The sequence below is a fragment of the Catharus ustulatus genome, chromosome 1 (genome assembly GCF_009819885.2).
Source record: "Catharus ustulatus isolate bCatUst1 chromosome 1, bCatUst1.pri.v2, whole genome shotgun sequence".
Taxonomy (NCBI): Eukaryota; Metazoa; Chordata; class Aves; order Passeriformes; family Turdidae; genus Catharus; species Catharus ustulatus.
The window spans coordinates 99,293,211-99,316,426 of record NC_046221.1 but is presented as its reverse complement, the minus strand read 5'-3'; the positions used below and the strand labels follow the sequence as shown (position 1 = coordinate 99,316,426).

General features: G+C 41.4%; 1 protein-coding gene across 1 annotated transcript; it reads left to right on the top strand.

Annotated features, from left to right (window-relative positions):
- The first annotated feature begins 1,659 nt into the window (after positions 1 to 1,659).
- GALR1 (galanin receptor 1) lies at positions 1,660 to 14,381 on the top strand. Its single transcript, XM_033077114.1, has 3 exons — positions 1,660 to 2,477; positions 8,488 to 8,553; positions 11,948 to 14,381. Exons 1-3 carry the CDS (start codon positions 1,776 to 1,778, stop codon positions 12,263 to 12,265), a joined length of 1,086 nt encoding a protein of 361 aa, XP_032933005.1. The 5' UTR covers positions 1,660 to 1,775; the 3' UTR covers positions 12,266 to 14,381.
- The last annotated feature ends 8,835 nt before the right edge of the window (positions 14,382 to 23,216 follow it).

Below are 23,216 nucleotides of genomic sequence, written 5' to 3'. Positions count from 1 at the left end.
GCAACATGACATGATTCAAAAGGAAACCATCAGTCGTATTCAGAACACTTCTTGTACCTCCTTCACCACATGAAGGAATTCATAGGCTAACATAGACATCAGCAACACTAAGACAATCTATAGACTTCTGTTCATTTTCACAATATACCCAGAGAGTGTCCAAAAAGTGTGTGCTATCTGATATATCCTGGAAATGTTTAACAGTGTTCTTTCTCACATCTCTTGCAGAAGTAGAGACTAGTACATCTGCACAGTAATCAAACATGCCAACAAAACTATAAAGAATGCACATTGCAAAAAATTCCAAAGCCAAGTCTTTGAGGAATCCTTACTAGTTTATTTTTGCTTGATATATTTATAAATTCTTAAATGAGTTGCAGCAGATGTAGAAGCCAGCTCCATCCAAATAAAAGTTTCTTAGATCTATATAAACTGAATTGTGCTCTCCCATGATGTGTTGCTTCGGACGTAATGGAGCAGACGATACATTAGTTTAATTAAAATCTAGATCTGCAGAAGTCGATGGCTTTGCAGTCAGCTGATGTGCAGCTGCTGAGATGCCTCAATAGAAGTAGCAAAAAGAAAGGTAGAAAACAACCCGTCAAACTGCAGACCGAAAAGCATGTAAACAAAAGCTCGCTGCCTCCAGCAGCACATCTGGGCAGTTCTGTTGGTCGCTGCTGCTGCCAGCTGCAGCTCACCGACTGGTAATTCGGAAACAAATGTGTAAAAACCCGCCGGCAAATCCGTTTCACTCACAAGGTGTATGTGCCGGTGAGGACATTCACATGAGCTCCCACCCGTGTGCTGGAGGAAGTTTCATGTTTCCCCCGCTCCGAAAGGACAGGCTCTCCAGGAGCCCGGTGAAGCTGCCTGCGGCTACCCGGCCCCAAGAGCGCCTCAGCCCGGACCGCTCCTGCGAGCGGAGCTCTCGGGCGGCGTCATCCGGCAGCGGAGGGCGGCCAGACTTCCCGTTCCATTCCTTGTGCTTTGCTTTGTTCTTTGGTTTGGTTTTTGGTTTTTGTTGGGTTTTTTTTTAATAGGAAGGCGTGACAATGTCTGCCGCCTTTTGTCCTTAGAGACACCGAGTGATTAATGGAAGCCTGTGAAGGCGGCGAGAAGAGGGAGCACAGGCGGCGCTTAGTCCGGAGCGACTCTTGCTGCCGGCTACCTGTTGAGGTGGGTTCACGCAGGCGCTTCATTTATCCCTGTCTTTCCAAGCGAGTTCACCTGTTCCCGGCTGAAGCAGCCGAGCGCTGCCTGGCCCTGCTGGGAGACGCGGCTCCCGAGCCTCCCTCGGAGCGGGGGCACCGAGCGAAGTTTCCTGGGGACAGGACCGGGATTCCGGCTGCCCTGGGTGGGGGGAGCCCCTGCTAAGCCGAAGGGAGGGAAGAACAGGCGGGGGGACATAAAGAGGACGAGAAAACCCCACCTCCCCTTTCTCCGAGGAGACGTTCCCGGAGAGCCCAGTCTCCCGAAGCAGCGCAGAGACTCCGCGGCTGTGCGGGCGGGGCGGGCGCGGCCGGGCGGGCGGAGCGCTGGGGCTGCTGCTCCTGCTCCTGCTGCTGCTGCTGCTGCGGGGGCGGCGGGGCTGCCGCGCCGGCTCCGCTCCCGGCAGCGCAAGCTGCGCCCCGGGCACCTCCGCTCTTCCCTCCCCGCCGCCCGTGCCGGTGCTGCTGGAGCGGCTGCCCCGGGCTCGCCGCGCTCCGCGCTGCCGGGAGGAGGCGGCTCCGCGTTCCGTCCGCGGAAACTTTGCCCGACTCGCAAGGGGAAGGATGGAGACAGGAGAGTCCGCGTTGGAGCTCCTCAACCTGTCCCGAGCAGCGGCAGAGACTCCCCGCGGGGAGTTCAACCTGTCCGGGCTGCCCGAGGCCGAGGGGAAGCCCCTCTTCGGCATCGGCATCGAGAACTTCATCACCTTGATCGTCTTCGGTTTAATCTTCACCCTGGGGGTGCTGGGCAACACCCTGGTGATCACGGTGCTGGCAAGGAGCAAGCCAGGCAAGCGCCGGAGCACCACCAACATCTTCATCCTCAACCTGAGCATCGCCGACCTAGCCTACCTGCTCTTCTGCATCCCCTTCCAGTCCACGGTCTACATACTCCCCACCTGGGTGCTAGGAGCCTTCATCTGCAAGTTCATCCACTACTTCTTTACCATCTCCATGCTGGTGAGCATCTTCACGCTCTCAGCCATGTCTGTGGACCGCTACGTGGCCATCGTGCACTCCCGACGCTCCTCAGCTTTGCGTGTTCCCCGCAATGCAATGTTGGGTGTGGGGCTCATCTGGGCGCTCTCCTTCGCCATGGCCTCGCCTGTGGCTCACCACCAGCGCATCTTCCACCGTGAGACCAGCAACCAGACCTTCTGCTGGGAGTTCTGGCCCAACCCACGCCACAAGAAGGTCTACGTGATTTGCACATTCGTCTTCGGGTATCTGCTCCCACTGCTGCTCATCTCCTTCTGCTATGCCAAGGTGGGGCAATGTAAAAGGATGGGGGCACACAGTGGTGGAAAAGGTGTCCATGAGCCATAGGGCCATTTCTGGGTATGTGGAGGGACTTGGCGCTGCTGGGAGAAAAAGCAGCAAGGGTGAGTTTGTGCCACAAAGGGAGAGGGCAGGTTTTATAGCTGAGGAATGTCTGAGGGGGGACAACATATGTTCAATATCACAGAGAGGTCAGAACGACTGCATGGGGTGAGTGGGGGGGTGTTCTGGCAATTACTGGGATCTCTCTGTCAGATTCCCTTGCTGTAGAATGCTAAGAACCCCCAGTTCTCTGCTGCTTTCTCCATCACAATGACTCTTTTAATTTCTTGCGGTGGTGTATGAGGAGTTTTGACTCAATAAAGTACAACAAAGCAACAAGTTGTTCAGGCTTCAGATGAAGCATTGTGGTTCTTTTAAATGTGCAGTGCATTTGAAAGTGACAAAAATTATCTGTTTGGTGTTAAGAATAAAATGTGCATCATGCTGCCTGGTCCCTGTGGTGCCATGTCTTGCCCCAGTTGAAGTTAATGAGAGAGTTACCTCTGACTTCAGCAAAGCCAGGTGGTTCTAGGGAGCAGGACATGAGAACCCAGGTAGGAAAAAGCAATAATTAAGGGTGCCTGAATATGAGCATTTAAGGACTTTTCTGCTTTAGCAAAAATGTCACATTTTTCTGGAGTAATAATTGCAACCTTCAGCGTACAGTCCTCTGCTTACTGCTGAATGGGATCTGGAGCGCAGTTGCTACCTGCTGAGAAAGGCAGAGCTCCTCCTGTTTCTGTGCCAGCTGCAGTTGCAGGATTTCTCCTTAGGCAGTGATTTGCATTTGAGAGGATAGGACTGCTCTTGCACATACAGACTGCTTAGGTCAGTTCTTCAGCTGGCAAGTTGAATAGAGGTACCTGAAGTACTTAATTTGAACAAGTAATTTTATGTTCTGCTCAGTTTTATGTGTATTACATCAGCTTAATTGTGATGTGCAAATTGAGGTTATAATGTCGTCCTACTCTAATGAAACCAAGGTGTGCAGAACACAAAGGACAACATTTCTAAATGGCTGTTCATAGTGGAACAAATCCAACCTGGCAAATGAAGAAACACAAGTTTTCGTACATAAACCAAATCCTGCTTTCCCTGAATGAATACACTGGTATTTCATCTGCTGTGGTGAATACTGAGCTGTAGTGATAGATTGTCAGTTTGAAGAAAGTATTACACATCGCAGGGAGAACATTACAGAATGTGTGCACAGGGGCATTTCAGCTACTAATTCTTTCCTTTTTAAAGCCAAAGCATCTTCATTTTCAGCATAAAGTACTGGCCTTCAGAGTCTAATTATACGAGAGAAGATTTAAAAAAAATCTTTTCAAATTAGCATAGTCCTATACAGTGTAGGTATTATAAAAAAATATGCTTAACCAAAATATATGCATAGTAAATAAAACACAATTCGTCATTACAAAGCACCTCTACAGAAGTTAATCTATTAGAATTAATATGTAGTTTTAAAAAAAGCAACAAAAAACCCCTCCAAGCCAACAGAAGCTACTCTATGTGAAAAATATGCCCAAGAACAAGTTACTAAAATCAAGACCACTTGAAATTACAATGAAATAATGTACCTAAACTATTGTCAGGCTAGAGTCTCACCCTGGCTTTGTGGTGTGTTTTGAGCCTGTATGTGTGATCCTGCTTGCCATGGTGTCAGGCTGGAGGAGCCAACCTGCAGGGGTGGATTTTAGATGATAGCTAGGCGATAGCTGGTATTCCCATCAGTTTGCAAGCTGAAAAGTACAGTGACTCTTATAGAGCTATGGAAAGTATTTGTACCCCACAGCTAAAGACTCACTCTTCCCTTCTTTAGGAGCCCCTGGCAAACCTCCAAGTGCAGTAATTCGGGGCAGGGAGAGCCTTCTTTTCTCAGGCAACCCCAGCTCTCTCAGCCTGTCTTCATAGGATACATTAATCTCTGCATTAGTTTCTTATGGACTTCACTGCTTTTCATGAACTGTGGATCAGCAAGATAACACAATCTTCTGCTACTGTAAATTAAGACAAAGGAGACTCATTTCTCTATTTGAATATATTGCCTTTTCCAGACTTCTTTAAGGCAATTCTGTTTCTTTCATAAACAAATTGCTGTTGAACTTTCAGTATTGAACGTGTCATTTTTTAGGCACTCTAATAGGGAGCCAAGGTCTTTCTCTCTCTCATTCACATTTATATCATATTAGCAGAGATTTGCATTTTTCTCATGGACAACAATGCTGTTACAATGTACAGAAGTGCTGAAGTAGTGCTGGAAGCAGTGTCCTCCCAAAATATCTCATGTGATATATGCTCTTCAGGCAAAGATTTATGAGGTCATGCTCTGTCTTTTGTGTACAGCTACCTCTTTTCTCTCTTCCACAACTAACACTGGTTCAGTTTCAATGCAAACTTTTGATAGAGGAGTGAAAATATCAGAATTAAGGATGCTTCCCTAGTTTTGTGAAAACAGCAGACAATTAAGAATGCAGTCTCCATTATCCTCTCTCTTTTAAGGAGTCAGTTTGCATTCAACTGTTACACACCAACCATAAGGGAAGAGGTCTTATCAACTTACAGAGAAGACACATCTTTTTGGGAGCACGGTAAAGAAGTCACAAATCCATGGGAAATCAGCTTCTGTTGCCTCACAGAACTACTCTTGAAAGAAGCTTACTACATCAGAGGGAGGAGCAGTGATTATGTAGGGATCAACTGAGTCTCAGCATTGAGTGCTTACAGACACCTTGAGTTTTGACTCTTTTATTATCATTTTACTTGCTATAATTTTGTAATACTGGCTTTTTGTAAGTGTTTCATAACAGTGCTACATTTGCTCACTAATGTGTCCTTAAAGGATAAAGTGATAAATGATTCCCAGTCAGCTTCTAACATCTGCCAGGGTTATGTTATGTTGTAATTAATTCTGGGTACCTCCATTTTTCAAGGATTCACTCCTTGAAAGTCAGGCCTCTTTCAATCAAACTTTTAGGTTGGACACCTATAATTATTAGAAAACATTTCCTTTTATAGATGTATAATGTTGAAAACTTTCTTTAAAACAAATATGTCTTGCCTTAAGAATGTTTCCATTCTTATCTATCATTCTGAACATTCTGAATTCATGTCATGCATGATTTAAAGACTTGGTTAAAACTAAGCCATAAAAAGCAACAGGCTGAACATAAAATAAAAGCTTATCTGGCTCTGGTTATTATACCCTAAGTTTTACAGAGCAGCAAGGGGAAAACTTCATTAAACTGCACTGAAAGAGAAAAAAAAAAGGTATGACACATTAGTCACACACTCTTAATTGAAAGAGGGTGAAGGATCTCTTGTGACAATAGAAGTAGCAACATTATTTTAAAGCATGCATGCAGGCAATGACACTTGAATTTCAATCAGGTTCATACTACAAAGATGGTTCAGAATGTAATGCTTACATTATCCATAAAACAAGCAGTTCATTCTGACTAGATAGTGACCTTGTGCAGGCTTTCCTTCTGCATGATTTTCAGTGGCTGATCATGAGGGCGTGGTCAGTGAAATGCCAGACAGCAAACATGGTTTTTAACAGTGTAGACGTCAAACTTTCACAGTGTTTGGTAGACTGACATGAATAGGTACAGATAGTTGAAGCTATTTTCATCACTCCTGTATTGGAAAAATATCTTTCTCAGCTTGATTTGGTCAAAGTCCTCAGTCAGGGATCTCAAGCCATTTTGAACATAGTTTCTGAAACAAGTGGGGGAAAAGAATAATTTTTTTAAAAGTTTTAAAGAGAGAAAAGAGAGAGGAAGGAAGGAAGGAAGGAAGGAAGGAAGGAAGGAAGGAAGGAAGGAAGGAAGGAAGGAAGGAAGGGTTAAAAATACACATGCAAATCTGTTAGTGGATATTTTGAAATAATTTCTTAAGAGAAATAACCTGAGACAAATTAAGAGGCACATTGTAGAATAATTGTTCATTCGGGCTGTCACAGGAACAACTGATTATTCATTGGCCCAGAGAAGAGGCAATTTGAACAGGGTAGTGGGGGGAGTGTCTTCAATTTGCCTTGTAGTGGTTGTGCATAAACATGGCTCTTTTTTAATACTCCATGGCATTCTGTGTAGATCTTTGAGAGCTGTTCCACTGCTGTTGATAAGTAATTGCATTTTGCCTATTTCTCTTGCTGCTACCTTTCATGCCATCTGGTACAATACTATGAACACTGCAAATACTTATTTTATGAAATGTGTATGTAATCCAAAAGAGGGGAAGCTGAGAAGGTTCATTTGAAGGCTATAATCTAAATTGACACCACCTCCCAACCCTCTCAAATACCTAATTTACCTGTTACTGGAAAGAGACATAATGCAAAACTTTGGGCTGAAAGTTTCAGAACAGAAGGAAAAAGTGTTTATAACTTTAAAAAAGATTTTGCAGTTCTGATCTCTGGGAAGAGTTTATCTGACTGTAGTTTTGGGCTATGAGGGAGAATCACAGAACAGTGCCGTCACTGGGTGGCACTTGATGGGGTAGAAACAGACCATCACGGTAAGTTATGAGAAAGGGGTATGATAGATGAAGCAGCAGTGATGGGACATGAACTTAATTGCATTCGTCCCATGCCCTTTTTTTAGTTTTATGTTTTTCACTGATGGACTCAGCACTTCAGCTGGTCTGTACATGGTAATGGGAGGTGAATAAGAAGTTTGTGAGGGACAGTTATCTTCCTGTGCTTCTGCTGGGGTTCTGTGTTTTCCTTTGGGTCTTCATGCTGAAGAAGAAAGCAATGAAGTCAAAATGGGACTTTCTCAGGGAAAGTCCATTTATTTTTCTCCTGCTTTTTCTTAGCTCAGGTTAGCCCTTGGAAGTGGCCTGGATAGTGTTTCCTAATAGGAAGTGCACACAGGGTGAGTCACATGGTAGTACAGAAACAGGCACAAATGAACTGCACTTACAATACTAAGTGATTATAAGTAATTCCTTATTTTTATTGTTGTTGGTGGTTCTCTGGTAGCTAGGAGTAAACACCCAAAAAATGAAGTCTGCTGACGAGCTCTGGATATTCACAAATACCATCTCACTTCTTTTAATTCAATATGTATGTCTATAAAACTCAAATGCCAGAGTGGGATCAAGTCTCTAGATCATCTTGGCTGATGTCTATCCTGATAGTGGTTAGCTGTGCACCCCAAAGAACAGAGAAAATGCCCCCAGATGATATTAAAGAATCTGAATTTGGACCCTTTTCTCCATCTCAAGATCTCTGTGTATCCTCTATCCAAAACCTTATGTGTAAATGATTATGTTAGTTTGGATCCTGCTCTTGGACAATGAACCTTTTTGTGATGTATTTTTAAAATTTGCTTGTGAAAGACACATGGTGAGTATCATCACGTTGTTAAATGTCATGCCTCATGTGTCATGCCTCGTGTGTCATGTCTCATTTTAGTATAAATTATGTTTGAAAGCCTAAGCTTCTTTCAAAGATCAAATAGTGCCAACATCTTGATTATGTTAACCAAGCATCCATCTGAAGGAAGAAAATTATGCAGGTGACTCAGAAAAGCTCTGACTCAAAATATACACTTTTCTTATGTTACACACACACTAAAGGTCATTCTAAACCAACAGTCTTTGACTTTATATGGAAGAAGAAAGAACATTAATTCTATGTACAAGATAGGTTTCCATCTGTTTTCCTTGTTGATTTTTGGTATGTATTTGTTATGTAATACATCTGAATATTTTTATAAGAATTCAGTTGTGGTCTGCTTCGTACTTGTTGGTTCACCCAGACTCACATAATTCTTTTGACTTTCCTACTGTGCATGCTTGAAATGTGTAAGCTGTTTCAGTGATATTTGTTAGTGAATCATGCAGTACTAGAGAGCACAGGTATACTCTGAGATACATGGGTTTGAATTTTGTTTGAATAGAAATTGGGGAAATATGATAAAGAGATGCAAATTTATCTTTTCAGGTTCTTAATCATCTGCATAAGAAGTTGAGAAACATGTCAAAGAAGTCAGAAGCATCCAAGAAAAAGGTATGATGCATTCACTACTAATACTAATTTGTGAGTATTTTAGCTTTATGGCTAAGCTAATTTGGTACTTGTTGCTGAAGATGTTACAGAGAGAAGAAATTAAAATTAAGTATTTAATGAAATAGTCAGTGTCCCTCTGAACTTAGCAGATCGGGACCTTTTTGATGAAAGTTTTCTATCACATCGCATCAAGCCACTACCTGAGATCCTCATATTTGGAACTTCAGAGTATCTGAAATTTAGGCACAGGAAGACAACCTGTCTTTTGTATTACTTTTTTCTTTTTTTTTTTTCCTCACAGGCATTTTCCCCTGACTTGTAAACACAGGATTTTAATTTTTTTTTAACTAGTTGATTTTATAATGTTTTAGTGAGTAATTCCTGGCCTGTATGAGGAGCCTTTAAAATGAAATTTATTGTGCTTCCCAGTAGGAGTATAATAAGAGACTTTCAATGATTCTTCAATTCTTCTATTGATTTTCCACACAATGTTTTCTTCTCCTACATTCAAGATATAAGTTATGTACTGGATACAAATAGAATAATGAGAGGTCTTTAAAAAAGAATATAAGCTTCATGATTTAGAATAATATTTGAAAGATGCATTTAAACAGAGAATTTGCCAGTTAATATAATGTGGTCATGATTTTTGAGCAGATCTGACCACAGTGATCATTTGACTAACTTCTCATTTTATGGATGTGGAGAAAAACCCCTTAAGCTGTAGCTCTTCATTTGATCTGATCACTATTTTCATGTGGGCATGGAGAGCGCCTGCAATGTAAATGAGATTTATGATAAATTGAGTCCCTGGACTCAACGGGGAATAAGTACTCTCTCATTTATGCATTCTGTACTTTTTAAAATAATATCCTACACGATAGATTTTGATTCCTAGAATTAAAAGCATTATGGCCCTGTCTCAGTAAAATACTTAACAAATATACTTTTACATTTAATGTTGTCAAGGTCAAAGGTGTAGTTTTCAAAGACATTTTGTACATTGCCATCTCTCATCTAAATTATTCTCAAACTGGAAATATCTCTGCATTTCCTCTAGCTTCTAACTCTCAAAAATTTTCTGACTTCCTTAACTTCAGGATAAAGCATTACATACATGATCAAGACTGCTTGAAGGTATCAGGGTTCAGTAGGCATAGAAGAAAAAAACCAAAAAGTAGTCCAGAATTTTTTTTCCCTAGAAAATGAGTTTCTAAACCTAAGGCTTAACTCATGTTTTTCAAAGCAACCCTGTCTCCGTTAGTGTGTTAATGCTCTCTGGTTAACTTATCTGTCTTCTTTTCCTTCTACTGCCTTGTGAAGAATGCATTACAGGTGTAATTACACATTTTTAGCTTTATCCAAGCCTTTATGAACATTCTAGTAGCAGAATCTTAAAATAAATTTGCTGCATGTGTGGGAAAAGAAAAAAAAGAAAAATATTAATTTGCCTAAATACTATTTATAATGTTTTTTGGTCAAAGATCCTCAATATTAACATCATATACTTCAAGTGGATTTTATTTGCCAGTAAGAAACCCTAAGCAAGCTCCCAGCAAGTAGAAAAGAGCTTTAGTGATACCTTGCTTGCAAAACAAAGTGGTGATTTTGGAAAAGTAAGCTCTGAAGTTAGGCTTAGAAGGAACAATGGGATAAAACAGATGTTGTGAGGTTTCCTAATACAAATTTGCTTCTTCTGCAGATGTGAAACACCTTAAGTAAAAGTTACAAGAGACACGTTGCCACCCTCTGCTTTCAGGTGCATCGATAGCCTATTGAAAGTCATTTTCCTACTTAATTTTTCTTAGAATTTTGAACAAACTGAATTAATATGCCTCTTTTGAAGTAATACTGCATGTGGTATCCTGATAATTTGTTTTCACTTGTAATATTAACCCATTGAACACATAAATCAGAGAATAAATTGCTCTTAATTTATGCAGCATTGTCAGAACACATTCTCCTGATAAGACCTGAAAAAAGAAAATATCTCTGTGGCTGTTTTACTGGCAACTGATTTAAACTTCATAGGGATAAGTAGAGGAATGGCTTGTGGAAACAGATATTTCTTTAGACTAAACCAATTATATTAAATACAGATTTAATATCCTTTGGTTTCTGTTGTGAGATTATACTGACCAATAACAGCATCTCTCATAAGTTATTTTGGCCTGTAATCACAGAAATCAAAACGTTTTTCCTGTAAGTTTTTCTAAGCTAACTCATGTTCTGATTAGGTAGTTCAGTTTAATTGTTACTGTACATTAATCAGTTCAAGAAGTATAGACCAAGTTCAATAAATAGCAAAATATCTACACATTGTCTATCCTGCAATATTTATCACTCTGTGGCCTCTAGGTTAGTTTTGGATGTGAAGAAGTTACCTGAAAAATTACTTTATAAAGTTTTAATACAGAAATTATAAGGGCTCATGACATAATATGCTTTGGAATTATTATTGGACTTTTATTTGGAGACTTGTTTAGCTGAAAGAGACTCTTGGTAGAGGAATAGATATTAATTAGTCCACTGCAAAGCTCTAACTGCTGTGTCTGAAGTAGATGAAAGCTAAAGAAAATGTTGACAGTCAAATTCTACCTGGAGGGTCCCTACCAGCTGATTCTGGAGCTCAGGATGGATCTAATGAAATTGATGGTCCTCTCATAAATAATGGAAGTGAAATATAGAAGCAGCACTGAGGATATATTTTGTTCCATTTTTTAATTTGGTGGTGAACTTTAATTTCCAGGTTGCTTTTGATAATGTGCAATCACCAGAAATTTCAGCCCTTACTTTTGTTTTTGGTTTTTTTTTTTTTTTCACTAACTGTATCCCAAAATGTTTTTGTATGACCCTCTCTGTGGAAATTCTGTGTTTAAAGGAGACACTTCCAAAAAGCTTACTTAAGTAAACACTTGGCCAAACTCTAAGCTTTTCCACCAGCTGCCTTCGTGCATGATAGATCTCTCTTGAAATTTTAATCACAAATTCTTGTGCACTGTACTAAAACATAGATCATTAGATCTGGATGAGATTTCCCAAAGACCCCTGGTGTCATTATTTTACAACAGGCTTAGGTCCACTTCAGAAAAGGCCAAGCTTTTGGGTAGGGAATTAGGAACATCATTCTTTACCTTTGAGGAAGGTTGTGCATTTGCTGTTTACTATGACATTTTCCAAGGCTGAGGTTGTCTTTGCAGTAGTTTATGCAAAATAAAGCCCATATAGGTGATGGGGTGAAATCAGTAACAAGTACTGCAGTGTGCTCCCTCTCAGTACACTTTTTGCTGTGTTTTTGGGGTTTCTCCCCCTCCAAATAGTAGTTTTAAAGTAGGTTTAAAGCTGGTTCTTTGAGTGCTCATCAGACATATGTGTTTTCCTTTCCTTGTCTCAGACAGCACAGACTGTGTTGGTGGTGGTAGTGGTGTTTGGCATCTCCTGGCTGCCTCATCATGTGATCCATCTCTGGGCTGAATTCGGAGTTTTCCCACTGACTCAAGCCTCCTTTCTCTTCAGGGTAACTGCACACTGCCTGGCTTACAGCAATTCTTCTGTGAACCCAATCATATATGCATTTCTATCTGAAAATTTTAGGAAGGCCTACAAACAAGTCTTCAAATGCCAGATTGGTAATGAGTCACTTCTGAATGATGCTAAGGAAAATAAAAGTCGGATAGATACACCACCCTCTACCAATTGTACCCACGTGTGAATGTTGAGAAGCTCTGCATGTTGGCTCTTCTTTATGTAAACTAAACACCAAGAAAAAAAAAGCACAATGGGCTTTATCCTGGGTTTATCTTGATAAAGCTAATTGGTATTTAATGTACTGAAGTCGCATTTGTAACCAAAGTTTGTGAAACTCGTGAAAGAAACCTGGGCTGATCCTTTTCATCTTAGATAGCTTTGTCAAATAAAGCTCTTGGACTTCTATAGATATTTGTGAAAAAAAAATGTTGAGATGATATGTCTGTATTCTTACTCACTAAGCATACAAGATGTTGATGTGGGCAGGTAATTTTCTGACATCTTATTCCATGAAAGTGAAAAATGGATAAATTTCATGTCCTAATAAATACTGGACTACTGTGATTTCAAAGAGGAAAGCTTTTGTTCACTCTTCAAATTGTTTTAACAGCACTTTTTTTTCTTTTTAAAGTAAACTTGGGCTCTGATTTGAAGTTGGAATAAGTTGTGTACACCTTGAGGCAATTGCTTTAGAGAGGAAATGCTATTTCCATCTGTTTAGCTGGTTTTAGTATGCCTTACTCAGCAAGGATGGATTGGTTTTCCACTTCATGTGGCTGCCTTACTGTACACACACAACTTTTGGGTGCACTATATAGGCCTGTATGTAGTTGTGCCAAAATTAAGACTTGTGTCTAACTGGGGGAAGCTTTTCTTCATGTGCTGCATGTGCATGTGTATGTATGTTTTCTTAATTTCATGGGCTTGGAGATGGAGATACAGTTTTAAACGTGTAATGTATACATATGTTTTAAAATATTAGAAGCTCTGGACAATGCTTAAGGATTTAAAAGTAGCACTCCCTTAAAAGTTGTGGGTGGAGCTTAATATCATATAGTTTTAAACTGGAAATATAAAGAAGGTTGCATTTAAATTAATGCAAAGTTCATAAGGTAAATGGTACATTTCCGCAAATTCTTAAATAAAATTAGTAGTTTCCGCAAATTTATAAATTTACTTAAAATGTCTTTAGGTGGTAAACCACTGAAGAAATAAAGGAAAACAGTTACTCCTTTAAAAACATTATTTAGCTGGAGTAAGACATGAATTCACCTTTTTTTATTAATGACCCTCAAAGTCACAGAGCAAATCAAATTAAAGGGACCTCTCAAAGGTTCCTCTCAAGGCAGGGATGCCCTCAGAGTTGTATCACTTCTTTCTCTAGGCAAAATCTGAAAATTTCTAAGGATGCCAATTCAACAATATTATTGGAGCAACCTGTGCTAGTGCCTAATTACCCTCACTAATTTTTTTTTCTTATCCACAGCTGGGATGTCTCTTGATGTATCTTGTGATCATTGCTTTCTGCCCTTTCACTGTGTACTGAACTCTTTTCTCTAACTGAATAATGTGTAAATTTAAGATTGAATTTCCCCTCAGCCTTCCCTACTGAGACCATGTGCTGCTGTCAGCCACTCCTCAGGTCCCTGCCTGGCTCAGTGGCATTCTCCTGCCCTTCCTGCAGCACATCCATCCCTCTCATGAAATGGGGCGCTCAAAACTGAGGAGTGTGTTCCAGATGTGGCCTCACAAGCACTGAGCAGAGTAATTGCTCCTCTTGACCCACTGGCTGGTTCTTGTCAATACAGCCCAGTATTATCATAATTTATGGCTGCAAGGATGTGCTGCTGACTTATGTTTAATTTCTGCTTTACAAGCCCTCGAATCCTTTTCTACAGATTTGCATTGAATCCCAGTGCAAGTGCCAGGACTTGGCTTTTGGAATACTTGATCTTCATGCATTTGATAGCTGTTACTTCCAGGTTTCCAGTTTACCAAGGGCCCTTTGAAAGGCATGCCTGCTTTCCAGAATATCCAACACTCCCCCAGGTTTGGTATTGTGTGTGAAATTGCTGAAAGAGTCCTGCAACCCCCTCCTGGTCTTTGAAGATGCTGAGTGGTGTTGGCCAGATGCTCGTTCAGATTCCTTTTTCTCCACAGACTTGCTTTGGAAAAAAATAATAATTCAGAGTGGTGGAACATCAACTATGGAGAGTTAGCTCACATAAAAATATCTATGTTTATGTGTCAGTATTGTCTTCTTGGAATCAGTAAAACAGTATCAAAGACATGCTATTGCATGCATGGTGTTTGTGTCTATTCTTTCATAGGAAGAGACCATTTGATGATATTTCTAGGAACAAAAAATAAAAATATATACAAATATATATTTTTAAACACTCACAATTGGAAAAGAAGGTTTTATCTCTTTAGGAAACCATTTCCTGGGCTGGGACTGAGGTCTGGAAACAGCCTAGAAAGAAGCTCCTTTGAGTTTTGAGATACTCATCACCTAAAATTATTAAAGCATTATCAAACTTCAGCTGAATTTGCAAAATTTGAGGAAATTCTATGATTTTGAAAGTTGTATTTTTATTTTTAAAAATTGCTGTTTTATTATTTTGAATAAAAATTGCTATGTAAACATAATTGTAAAAAAAATTATAATAACAAGCTAAGTATCTCATCTAGCAAGGAATTTTTTTCCCTAATTGTACATAATTTTAAACCTGATGGTAAACCTTTAAACTTGATAGTAATGGAGCTACATCTGTCTGAATTTTTTAGGATGAGGGAATGGGAGGGTAGGGACTTCTGAAACAACTAGCTAGAAAGGTCCCATCTTGCTCCTGGTGAGTATCAGTAAAACTTCCACCTGACTTTTCAGGGAAACCTTAAGAAGCAGCTGACTGTATAAGGCTCAGTTTCCTGCCTGAAACGTGCCTTTGTTGGTCTGTGTCTCTAGAGTGACTTTGTCATACTCAGCTGTGACACAAAGGTTATGAACACAGAAGCAGTGTGAATGTGTGCAGTGAACTGTGCCCAACCCCTGAGCAGCTGGACACGCTCAGGAAGGTGTCCTGCCACAGAAATACCTGATTTGGGTGGAAAATCAGGGAATGGGTGCTAAGACCCCCTACAGCTGAGTATTTGCTTCCAGCTTCTGAGCTTGTTGGCAGGGGTTGTGGTTTCTGGTGGAAAGCAAAGCAGAAGTTTCACCTCATTGACTGGCTTAATATGTTTTTTATGTCTTTTTGTAAGCAGAAAGGTTGATTTCAGTGTACGTGAAGTAAAGGCAAGATTAAAAAAATATATATTTCTCTGCCTAGGCCCACTGAATTCCATCCTGTTGTGTGAATTTGAAAATGTTATGCTGTACAAAATAAAATAAATAACAGGAATGTTTACTCAGATTCCTCTCAAACTAAGACACTGCAGCAGGTTTCTAACAGTTTGTATTTTATACATCACACTTTCTGCTTTGCACCACTTTTGCCTTGAAAAAAGATACAGAAAATCTCATTACAAAAGATACAGAAAAAAAAAGGTACAGAAGAGATACAGAAATCTCATTAAAAGAGGTGAAGAAATTATTCCACCAGGGTTCTTAGTGCCATGTTTGCCCTGCCTGATTGTGCGTAGGTTGTTTGAGATATAATACAAAAGATTACAGCAGAGCTCTTCTTCCTCTAATAAAGACTAAAATACAATTCCAAGTTGTGTGTGGGCCCAGATGCACACTGTGCACTGCTGTATATAAATCAGATTTAGGATCCATAGCCAAAAAACTCCAATTAATCATTACCAACATACTGTTGAATATGTGCAAACATGCAGTAAAATGTAGGAACTTGTGTAACTTTATGTTCAGCCGTGCTACTTCCCAGGTAATTGTGTTACCCACGTAACTCATTTTGAAGAAAAGAATCTTATTAGTTGCAAGTTGAGCTGACACTTAATGGCTGCTTCTGAGTCATCCAACTACACTGCTCTCAGTCACAAGTATGTACTAAACATATGCAGTAATGTAATCTTTCATAATTGCCTGAAATTCTTGCATCAAAAAATGTAAAATTTGTTCAAAATTTTCATATGTCTAGGGTTGTTAACAAAATTTCATGCTGCAATAGATTATAAAAATATGCCCAAACTGGCTGAAATTATATGTAAAACACATTATGACTGTATAAGGAGCAAACTTAAATTTTGTAGTTGAGTGTTCCCAACTACAATCCTAATATTCTTTCAATATTTTATTTGATGAAATTAGTTGGAACTGTGAGTATTTTAAAATTCTTCAGAAATATTTTTTCTAAATGTAAGCATTGAAAAAAACATATTTTAAAAACCATTTAATCTTGGCAAGATAGGGCATTTAAATGAAAATTTATAAGTTAAGGTCCTTTGACCTTTGCATTGCCTTTTACTACGTGTGCATGCATCTCTTCCTTCAAAACTTAACTTTATAATTTTCATAATTGATTAGATCTCCATTTTCAAAAAATAATGTTACTATCTCCAAGAGATAAACATTAACCTTTATATATTTAATGTTGCAGTGAAATCAGTTTTGCTTTGAATCACACATTTTAGGGAAGGAGAGGGATCACTTTATAAAATAATTTTGTGAATACATTATTTTAGAGACTGTTATGTTCACGATTGCTTCACAGTGTGATGTGACACATTGAACCCAAAGATATTTGTGATATTTTCAGAAAAAAGGACAGCAGAGAAAAGAACAACTTGTACCTTACAGAGCTTGTGTTTGTTTTCTGTATTCAGTACATGGGCAAATGTCAAAAACCAAAAAATTCAAAATTTGTGTTTGTTTCAATGTATAGTGCATGTAAAATAGTGTGTAGTTGTTCTGAGATATGTTGTACTTCACATGAATTATCAAAGGGTAGTTCCAATAGGTCTGTACCATCTTTTCTTGGCTCTGTCATATGAGATACAAACTTCTTTCCTTACAAAATGTTTACATAATTATTAAAAACAGGCAGCATATTTGTGAAAACTTCCAGAAGAAATAGTGTAAAAGTAAAACTGAATAGACTTTGACAGGTAGATGTCACTAGGTGTAGAAAATTTAACTGATATAACAAATACTCTGATTTTCAAGGTCATGGAGGCATGGTCCTCCATTCAGTCTGGTAAGAAGTCTATTGAAATATATGGAATTCATTAATATTTCTTTTTCAAGTGTAGTTTAAATATCTGTAATTTTTGTATAGTTTAAGAGATGGAGAAATAGAGCCAGATTCATATAATTGAATATAAGAAAAAACTATGAGTCCTTCAATGATGTGAAGTAGAAACCTCTTTTATGAAAGCCTATATGTGGCACCAGTTTTGGAAAAAGGCAATCAACTCGATGCATATTTGTGTGTATATTTGCTTTAACATTGATCAACAGCTATTTCAATACAGGAAAAAAAGATGGTTGAGCACAAAACCAAAATATAATCAGTTTTACACATAACAAAAACCTTTTAAACCAAATTTAAAAGCTACAATATAGATTTAAAATTATGTGCCCTTATCAATTTTACTGTGCAGTACTCAAGAATCCTTTGCGTGTGACATTTGTAGAAACAGTGGTGCACTTTGGCCAGATATATTTACTGGATGAAGGCTGAGATCTCATTTTATAGATTTTATTTCCCTAATGGCAGCATTATTTTCTTGGAAAACTACAATTTCCATTGCATGGTCATTCCATTCCTCTGTAAACACCTAGCCACACCTAAAATTTGTTGAAAAAAATAAAACCTCTCATTTATCAATATATCATCTGAGCTACATAGATGTTTCTAGCAACACTTGTCAAGAACTTATTACCTTGTTGAAGTTCAATATGAAGATTTTGAAAGAAAATACAAAATGACTGCTAATGCCTTGTAGTTGTGACATATATAGTAGAGGTGATGGTGTGGCAGTTCCTTTACATTGAATGTCACAATTTAGCACAAGCAAAAGGGTAGTTTTGATATAGCAAAATGAAAAGTTTTACATTTAGGAATGAAGAATGTGGGACAAACTTTAAAAAATTATTATTGTACTAGAAAATGATGAGTCTGAAACTGCCAGTGAACTAAACATGACCTTCAACTCTGCGTGACTGAAATGGCCTGCACAAACCCTGGAATGCTGAATTCAGAGGATGTTGGTACTGGATTTGAGCCACAGGAAGCACCACTGCAAAGCAGGGGCTTTCACAGAGACATTTCCTAGAACTTCTTAAAAAAACCAAAATACCCCAGCTGAACTCTGTTAGCAGTTCAGCACACTCTCCTCCTAACTACACACAGTAGAGAAAATATAAGGAAAGGCTCATTGATCAATATAAGGACAGGGAGAGATCACTCGCCAGTTACTGTCATGGACAGAATAGCATCAACTTGGGGAAATTAGTTTAATTCATTACCAATCAAATCAGAACAGGATAATGAGAAATAACCCCTCATTTAAAAAATACCCTCTCCCCACCCTTCCCTTCTTCCTGGGCTCAGCTTAACTCCTATTTTCTTTACCTCTGCACCCTGACCAGCACAGGGGCACAGGGGATGGGAGCTGCAGTCTGTTTAATCACACTCTGTCAACCCTTCTTCCTCAGTGGGAAGCCTCCTCACACTCTTCCCTTCTTCCAGTGTGGAGTCCCTCCCACCAGTGATAGTTCTCCATGAACCTCTCCAATATGAGTCCTTCCCGTGGGCTGCAGTTCTTCACAATCTGCTCCAGTGTGAGTCACTCCCATGGGGTGCAGTCCCTCAGGAACAGGCTGCTCCAGCATGAGTGCTCCTTGGGATCACAAGTTCTGCCAGCATACCTGCTCCAGTGTGGGGTCCTTTCTTGATAGCACCACCGGTCCTGCCAGAAGCCTACTCCAGCATGGGTTTCCCATGGTTTCCCAGCCTCCTTCAGGCATCCACCTGCTGCAGGTTGGAGTCCCCCAGAGGCTGCAGGTGGATCTCTGCTCCACTATGGATTTCCACTGGCTGCAAGGGCACAGCAGCCTCTCCATGGTCTGCACATGAGCTGCAGGGGAATCTCTGCCCCTGCACCTGCAGCACATCCTGCCCCTCCTTCTCCACTAACCTTGGTGTCTTCAGGGCTGTTTCTCTCCCATGTCCTCACTTGTTCTCCCAATGCAGTTTCCATACCCCATGCCCCCTCAGCTGTGTTGTGCCAGAGCCAATGCCACATCTCTGCTGTGCTCAGCCTTGGCCAACAGTGGGATCACCATGGAGCTGGCTGGCACTGGCTCTGTCACACAGCTTCTGGCACCTTCTCCCAGCAGCCACCCCTGCTATCCAAGCCAAGTGATGTAAACTCAGTGCAGAAGGCTCTTGTTAAGAAGTGCCCTAATAACTTCTCATTTCTCTGCAGACAGACAGACACACTCTGCATCTCTGAAACCAGTGGAGGAGTTCACAAGGTCACACACAGAGAAATTAGGCTATAACGGTTGAATCTTAATTAAGAGGAAGCCTTAACATTAAGCCATGGGTACAAATGACCTTAGAATGCTTAATGAGCAAGTGTAATATATTCACCTTGCATCTACTCACTTCTGGCTATTTCTTGAAAGATTTTATGCATTTAAATTTCAAAATATGGACTAGGTGATAGCACTGCTGTGAGGAAGAAAATGCAGCTTATGTAGCAGAGTGTGTAGACCTGATGATCACAGTGGCCCTTCTGGCCTTAGTCAGTTTGCACTCATATTTCTGTAATTAACAGTATGAGAGCTATGTAGGTACAAAGGAAAAAACATGATAAAACTCAGCTATTATTCAGTCAATTTGTGATCATCTAAAGATATATAAAGAATGACTCCATAAGTGGGCTACAGCCTGGAAAGGTCTTATGATGGTTAAGAAACCTAATTGAAAACTGGCATGTGGATTGCCATTGGTAGAAGAAGAAGGCAAATTATGCTGTATGTTCTTCTCATCTTGCTTAATTACTTTTTGCCATAATTATTCTAAATGTAATCACTCCCCATTACTCATGCATAGCAATTTATTGTTTCCATGGGAACTATGAGCTGATGATTGCCAGCCTATTACAAACAACTGCGTTTCCCTCCATAAACTGATGTCAATTCACCAATTTGTTGTGAAAATATTGGAAATCTTTACAAACTTAAGCCTCTGACAGCAAAGTTTTTAATTCACCCTTGCTTATATGAAACGTTATAAAAGCTAATACTTTATTGAGCAAACATAATCTGCCATGGTGTTTCTGACAGAGCAGTCAACATTTTGGGCAGATTTGTAGAGGTTGTGTGATAGATAAACCTGTCTAATTATGGGTGTCCTATGTGAGTTTTAGAAATATTAGTTACAAAATTGCTCCTGTCATGAATTCTGCCCACTTGCAATAGTTGTACAGCACTCTGATCATGGCATCCTGTCCCTTTGGAGGGATGCTCTCAGCAGTCAATCAACCTTTGCTGAGGATGCTACATGGTCAGAGCAGCACCTCATCCCATTTATAGCTGCTTCCCAGCTTGCCTACGTGCCATGCAAGGCTTCCAATGGAGTTGTAGGTGGGAAGGCTGATGTGAATGTGGGCCTTGCTGTTTTCAAGACTTCTGCTTTCTCCTTACTAAGTTATACACAGAGCAGGGTTGGGTTCGTTCTGTGATGTATTTTAGGGGCTTTTTTTGGTCTCCTACCTCAATGCTATAAATGAGAGCAGAGAGACTTCTTTGGCCTTCATAAGTAAGCCTAACTGGATCATGAACAGAAAAACCTCCTCTGTACTTTCAACCCTGAAATTTGTGATAGTGCAATACCACAGTGGCCACAGGAAACACCTTTGCTTCCTTCTCTGTGCAGACAAAATGAATTGCTATGGATTTCATGATATCTTGATAGTATGGCCTGATGCACTAATTCAAAACTGGTATCTAATTATTAACATCAGAGGAGGAGAAGGAAGGGTAGGAGGACAGGGAGTAAATGTTGAAGACAGTCGTGTGTGAACGGAATTATTTCTGGTTCCAATTTTTAACCTTTACCTAGGCAATGCTTAGTAGTTTGTAGGCAGTTTGTTGCTATAAGGAACACAGAATCCTCTGGAGTTGAGTAATTTACAGTAATTTCATGACCATAAGGCGCACTGGACTATAAGGTGCACCTCCATGAGTCGGCAAATTTTGCAACTTTGTACATTATAAAGGGTGCACCAGACTACAAGGCGCACTTTTTTTTTGCACCAAAGATCCGTGTCCCGCGCAACAAAGTAACGAATTAGTAATGGAATCCCGCGATCGTGGAGTTTACTGGCACGTGCTCAATTTGCACACATTTTCCACAGATTGGTGCAGCCTTTAAACACAGCCCCAAGCGCCCTCCCCGTGCACGGGCCCCAGCACGACCACCCGTCCCCGGCTGGTGAGGCGGGGCTCAGGGTGGCCACAGCTCACACCTCAGGGTTGCTGCGGTTCAGGGCGGCTCAGGGCTGCCACGGCTTGGGACGGTTTGGGGCGGCTCGGGACTGCTCACAGCTCGGGGCTGCCTGCAGCTTGAGGTGGCGTGGGGCTGCCCGCTCCCTCCCTCCCTGTGTGGCTCCTGCTGGCCAGGGGTTGCCTTCGGCTGCCCGGTCCTGCCCACTCTGCACGGCTCGGCTCATGGCTTGCACTTCTGGGTTGGCAAATTTTGCAACTTTGTACATTATATAAGGCACACCGGACTATAAGGCGCACTTCTGGGTTCGGACCCAAATTTTAGTCAAAAGGGTGCGCCTTATAGTCGTGAAATTACTGTACAGTAATTTCACGAATACAAGCCGCAGCAATTTGACAAAAATTTTGGTGGAAACCCGGAAGTGCGGCTAATAGTCGGGGGCGGCTAATATGTGAATAATTTTCTGACATTTACAACCCCAGACGTGCCAGCCAGAGTGCCGAGCCAAGCACCTGCCAGTAAAAGCCGGCATTTCGCAATTGTTACAGTGTTACCGTGTTGCCCTGGCTCCCTGCAGGCAGCACGGGGGGCGGGGAGAGAGGCGGGAGAGCTCTCTTCTTCCCTCCTCTGCTGCAGCCCAGGGGAGGGGGGGCGGGGCACCACCATTGCCGCTGTTCGGGGAGGACGGGGGGGGGAAAGGCGGGGGGCGCCGCCATTGCCGCGGTCCAGGGAGGAGGGGGGGGGGCCGCGCCGTCATTGCCGCGGCCCGGGGAGGACGCGGGGGGGGCACCGCCGTTGCAGCGGCCCGGGGAGCCGACGGGAGCCCTGCACCGCCATTGCCGCGGCCCGGGGAGCCGACGGGGGGGGCGCCGCCGTTGCTGCGGCTCCAGGAGCCGACAGGAGCCCTGCGCAGCCATTGCTGCGGCCCGGGGAGGAGGCGGGGTGCTTTGTCCGCGCCCACCGCCGGCGCCACGGGCGCAGGAAAGCTCCGTCCCCGCCCGCCGCCGCTGCCGTAGGAGCGGGGGAAGCTCCGTCCCTGCCTGCCACCGCGGGGCAGCGCCAACCCGGGGTGACCGAGCCCAGTGGCAGCGGCGGCCGGCCCCGAGCGGCAGCACCGGGCTGGGCTACCTGGCCCCGTCAGTAGCCCCTAGTGGGCCGAGTCTGCACAGCCTTAGCTCAGCCAGTAAACCCCGCCCTCCCGCGGTTCTGTTAGTAATTGCACGCGGGTCCTTGCTGCGAATGACAGAGTGGCTTATGTTCGGGTGCGGCTTATCTATGGACAAAAACCGAAATATTTGCCAACACCCAGAGATGCGGCTTATACTCAGTGCGGCTTGTATTCGTGAATTTACTGTAATTTTTTTCATGTATTTATCTTTGTGTGCCTGTAATAAACCTTGCAGGATCATATTTCTATTATGTTGCCCTTTATTGCTCTACAGTGTTATCCTGAAATGTTTTCAGATTTCCTTGCATTCATATGGATGAGGATTTAAATATACTTTTTAACTCCTGTGATGATAAAAGGGCTTATTTTACCTTCAGTTCTGTGGACACCTGGCCAAAAGGCACAATTTGTGTATAAGTCAGTACTAAATATCCAGAGAAATAACCTAGTGGCAGTTTAAATTGTTCTTAGGGCAAAATGAGATACAACAAGGATGTTCAAATATGGACTTAGTTTTCACTGCAGTATTACAGTTGATAATACTGTGT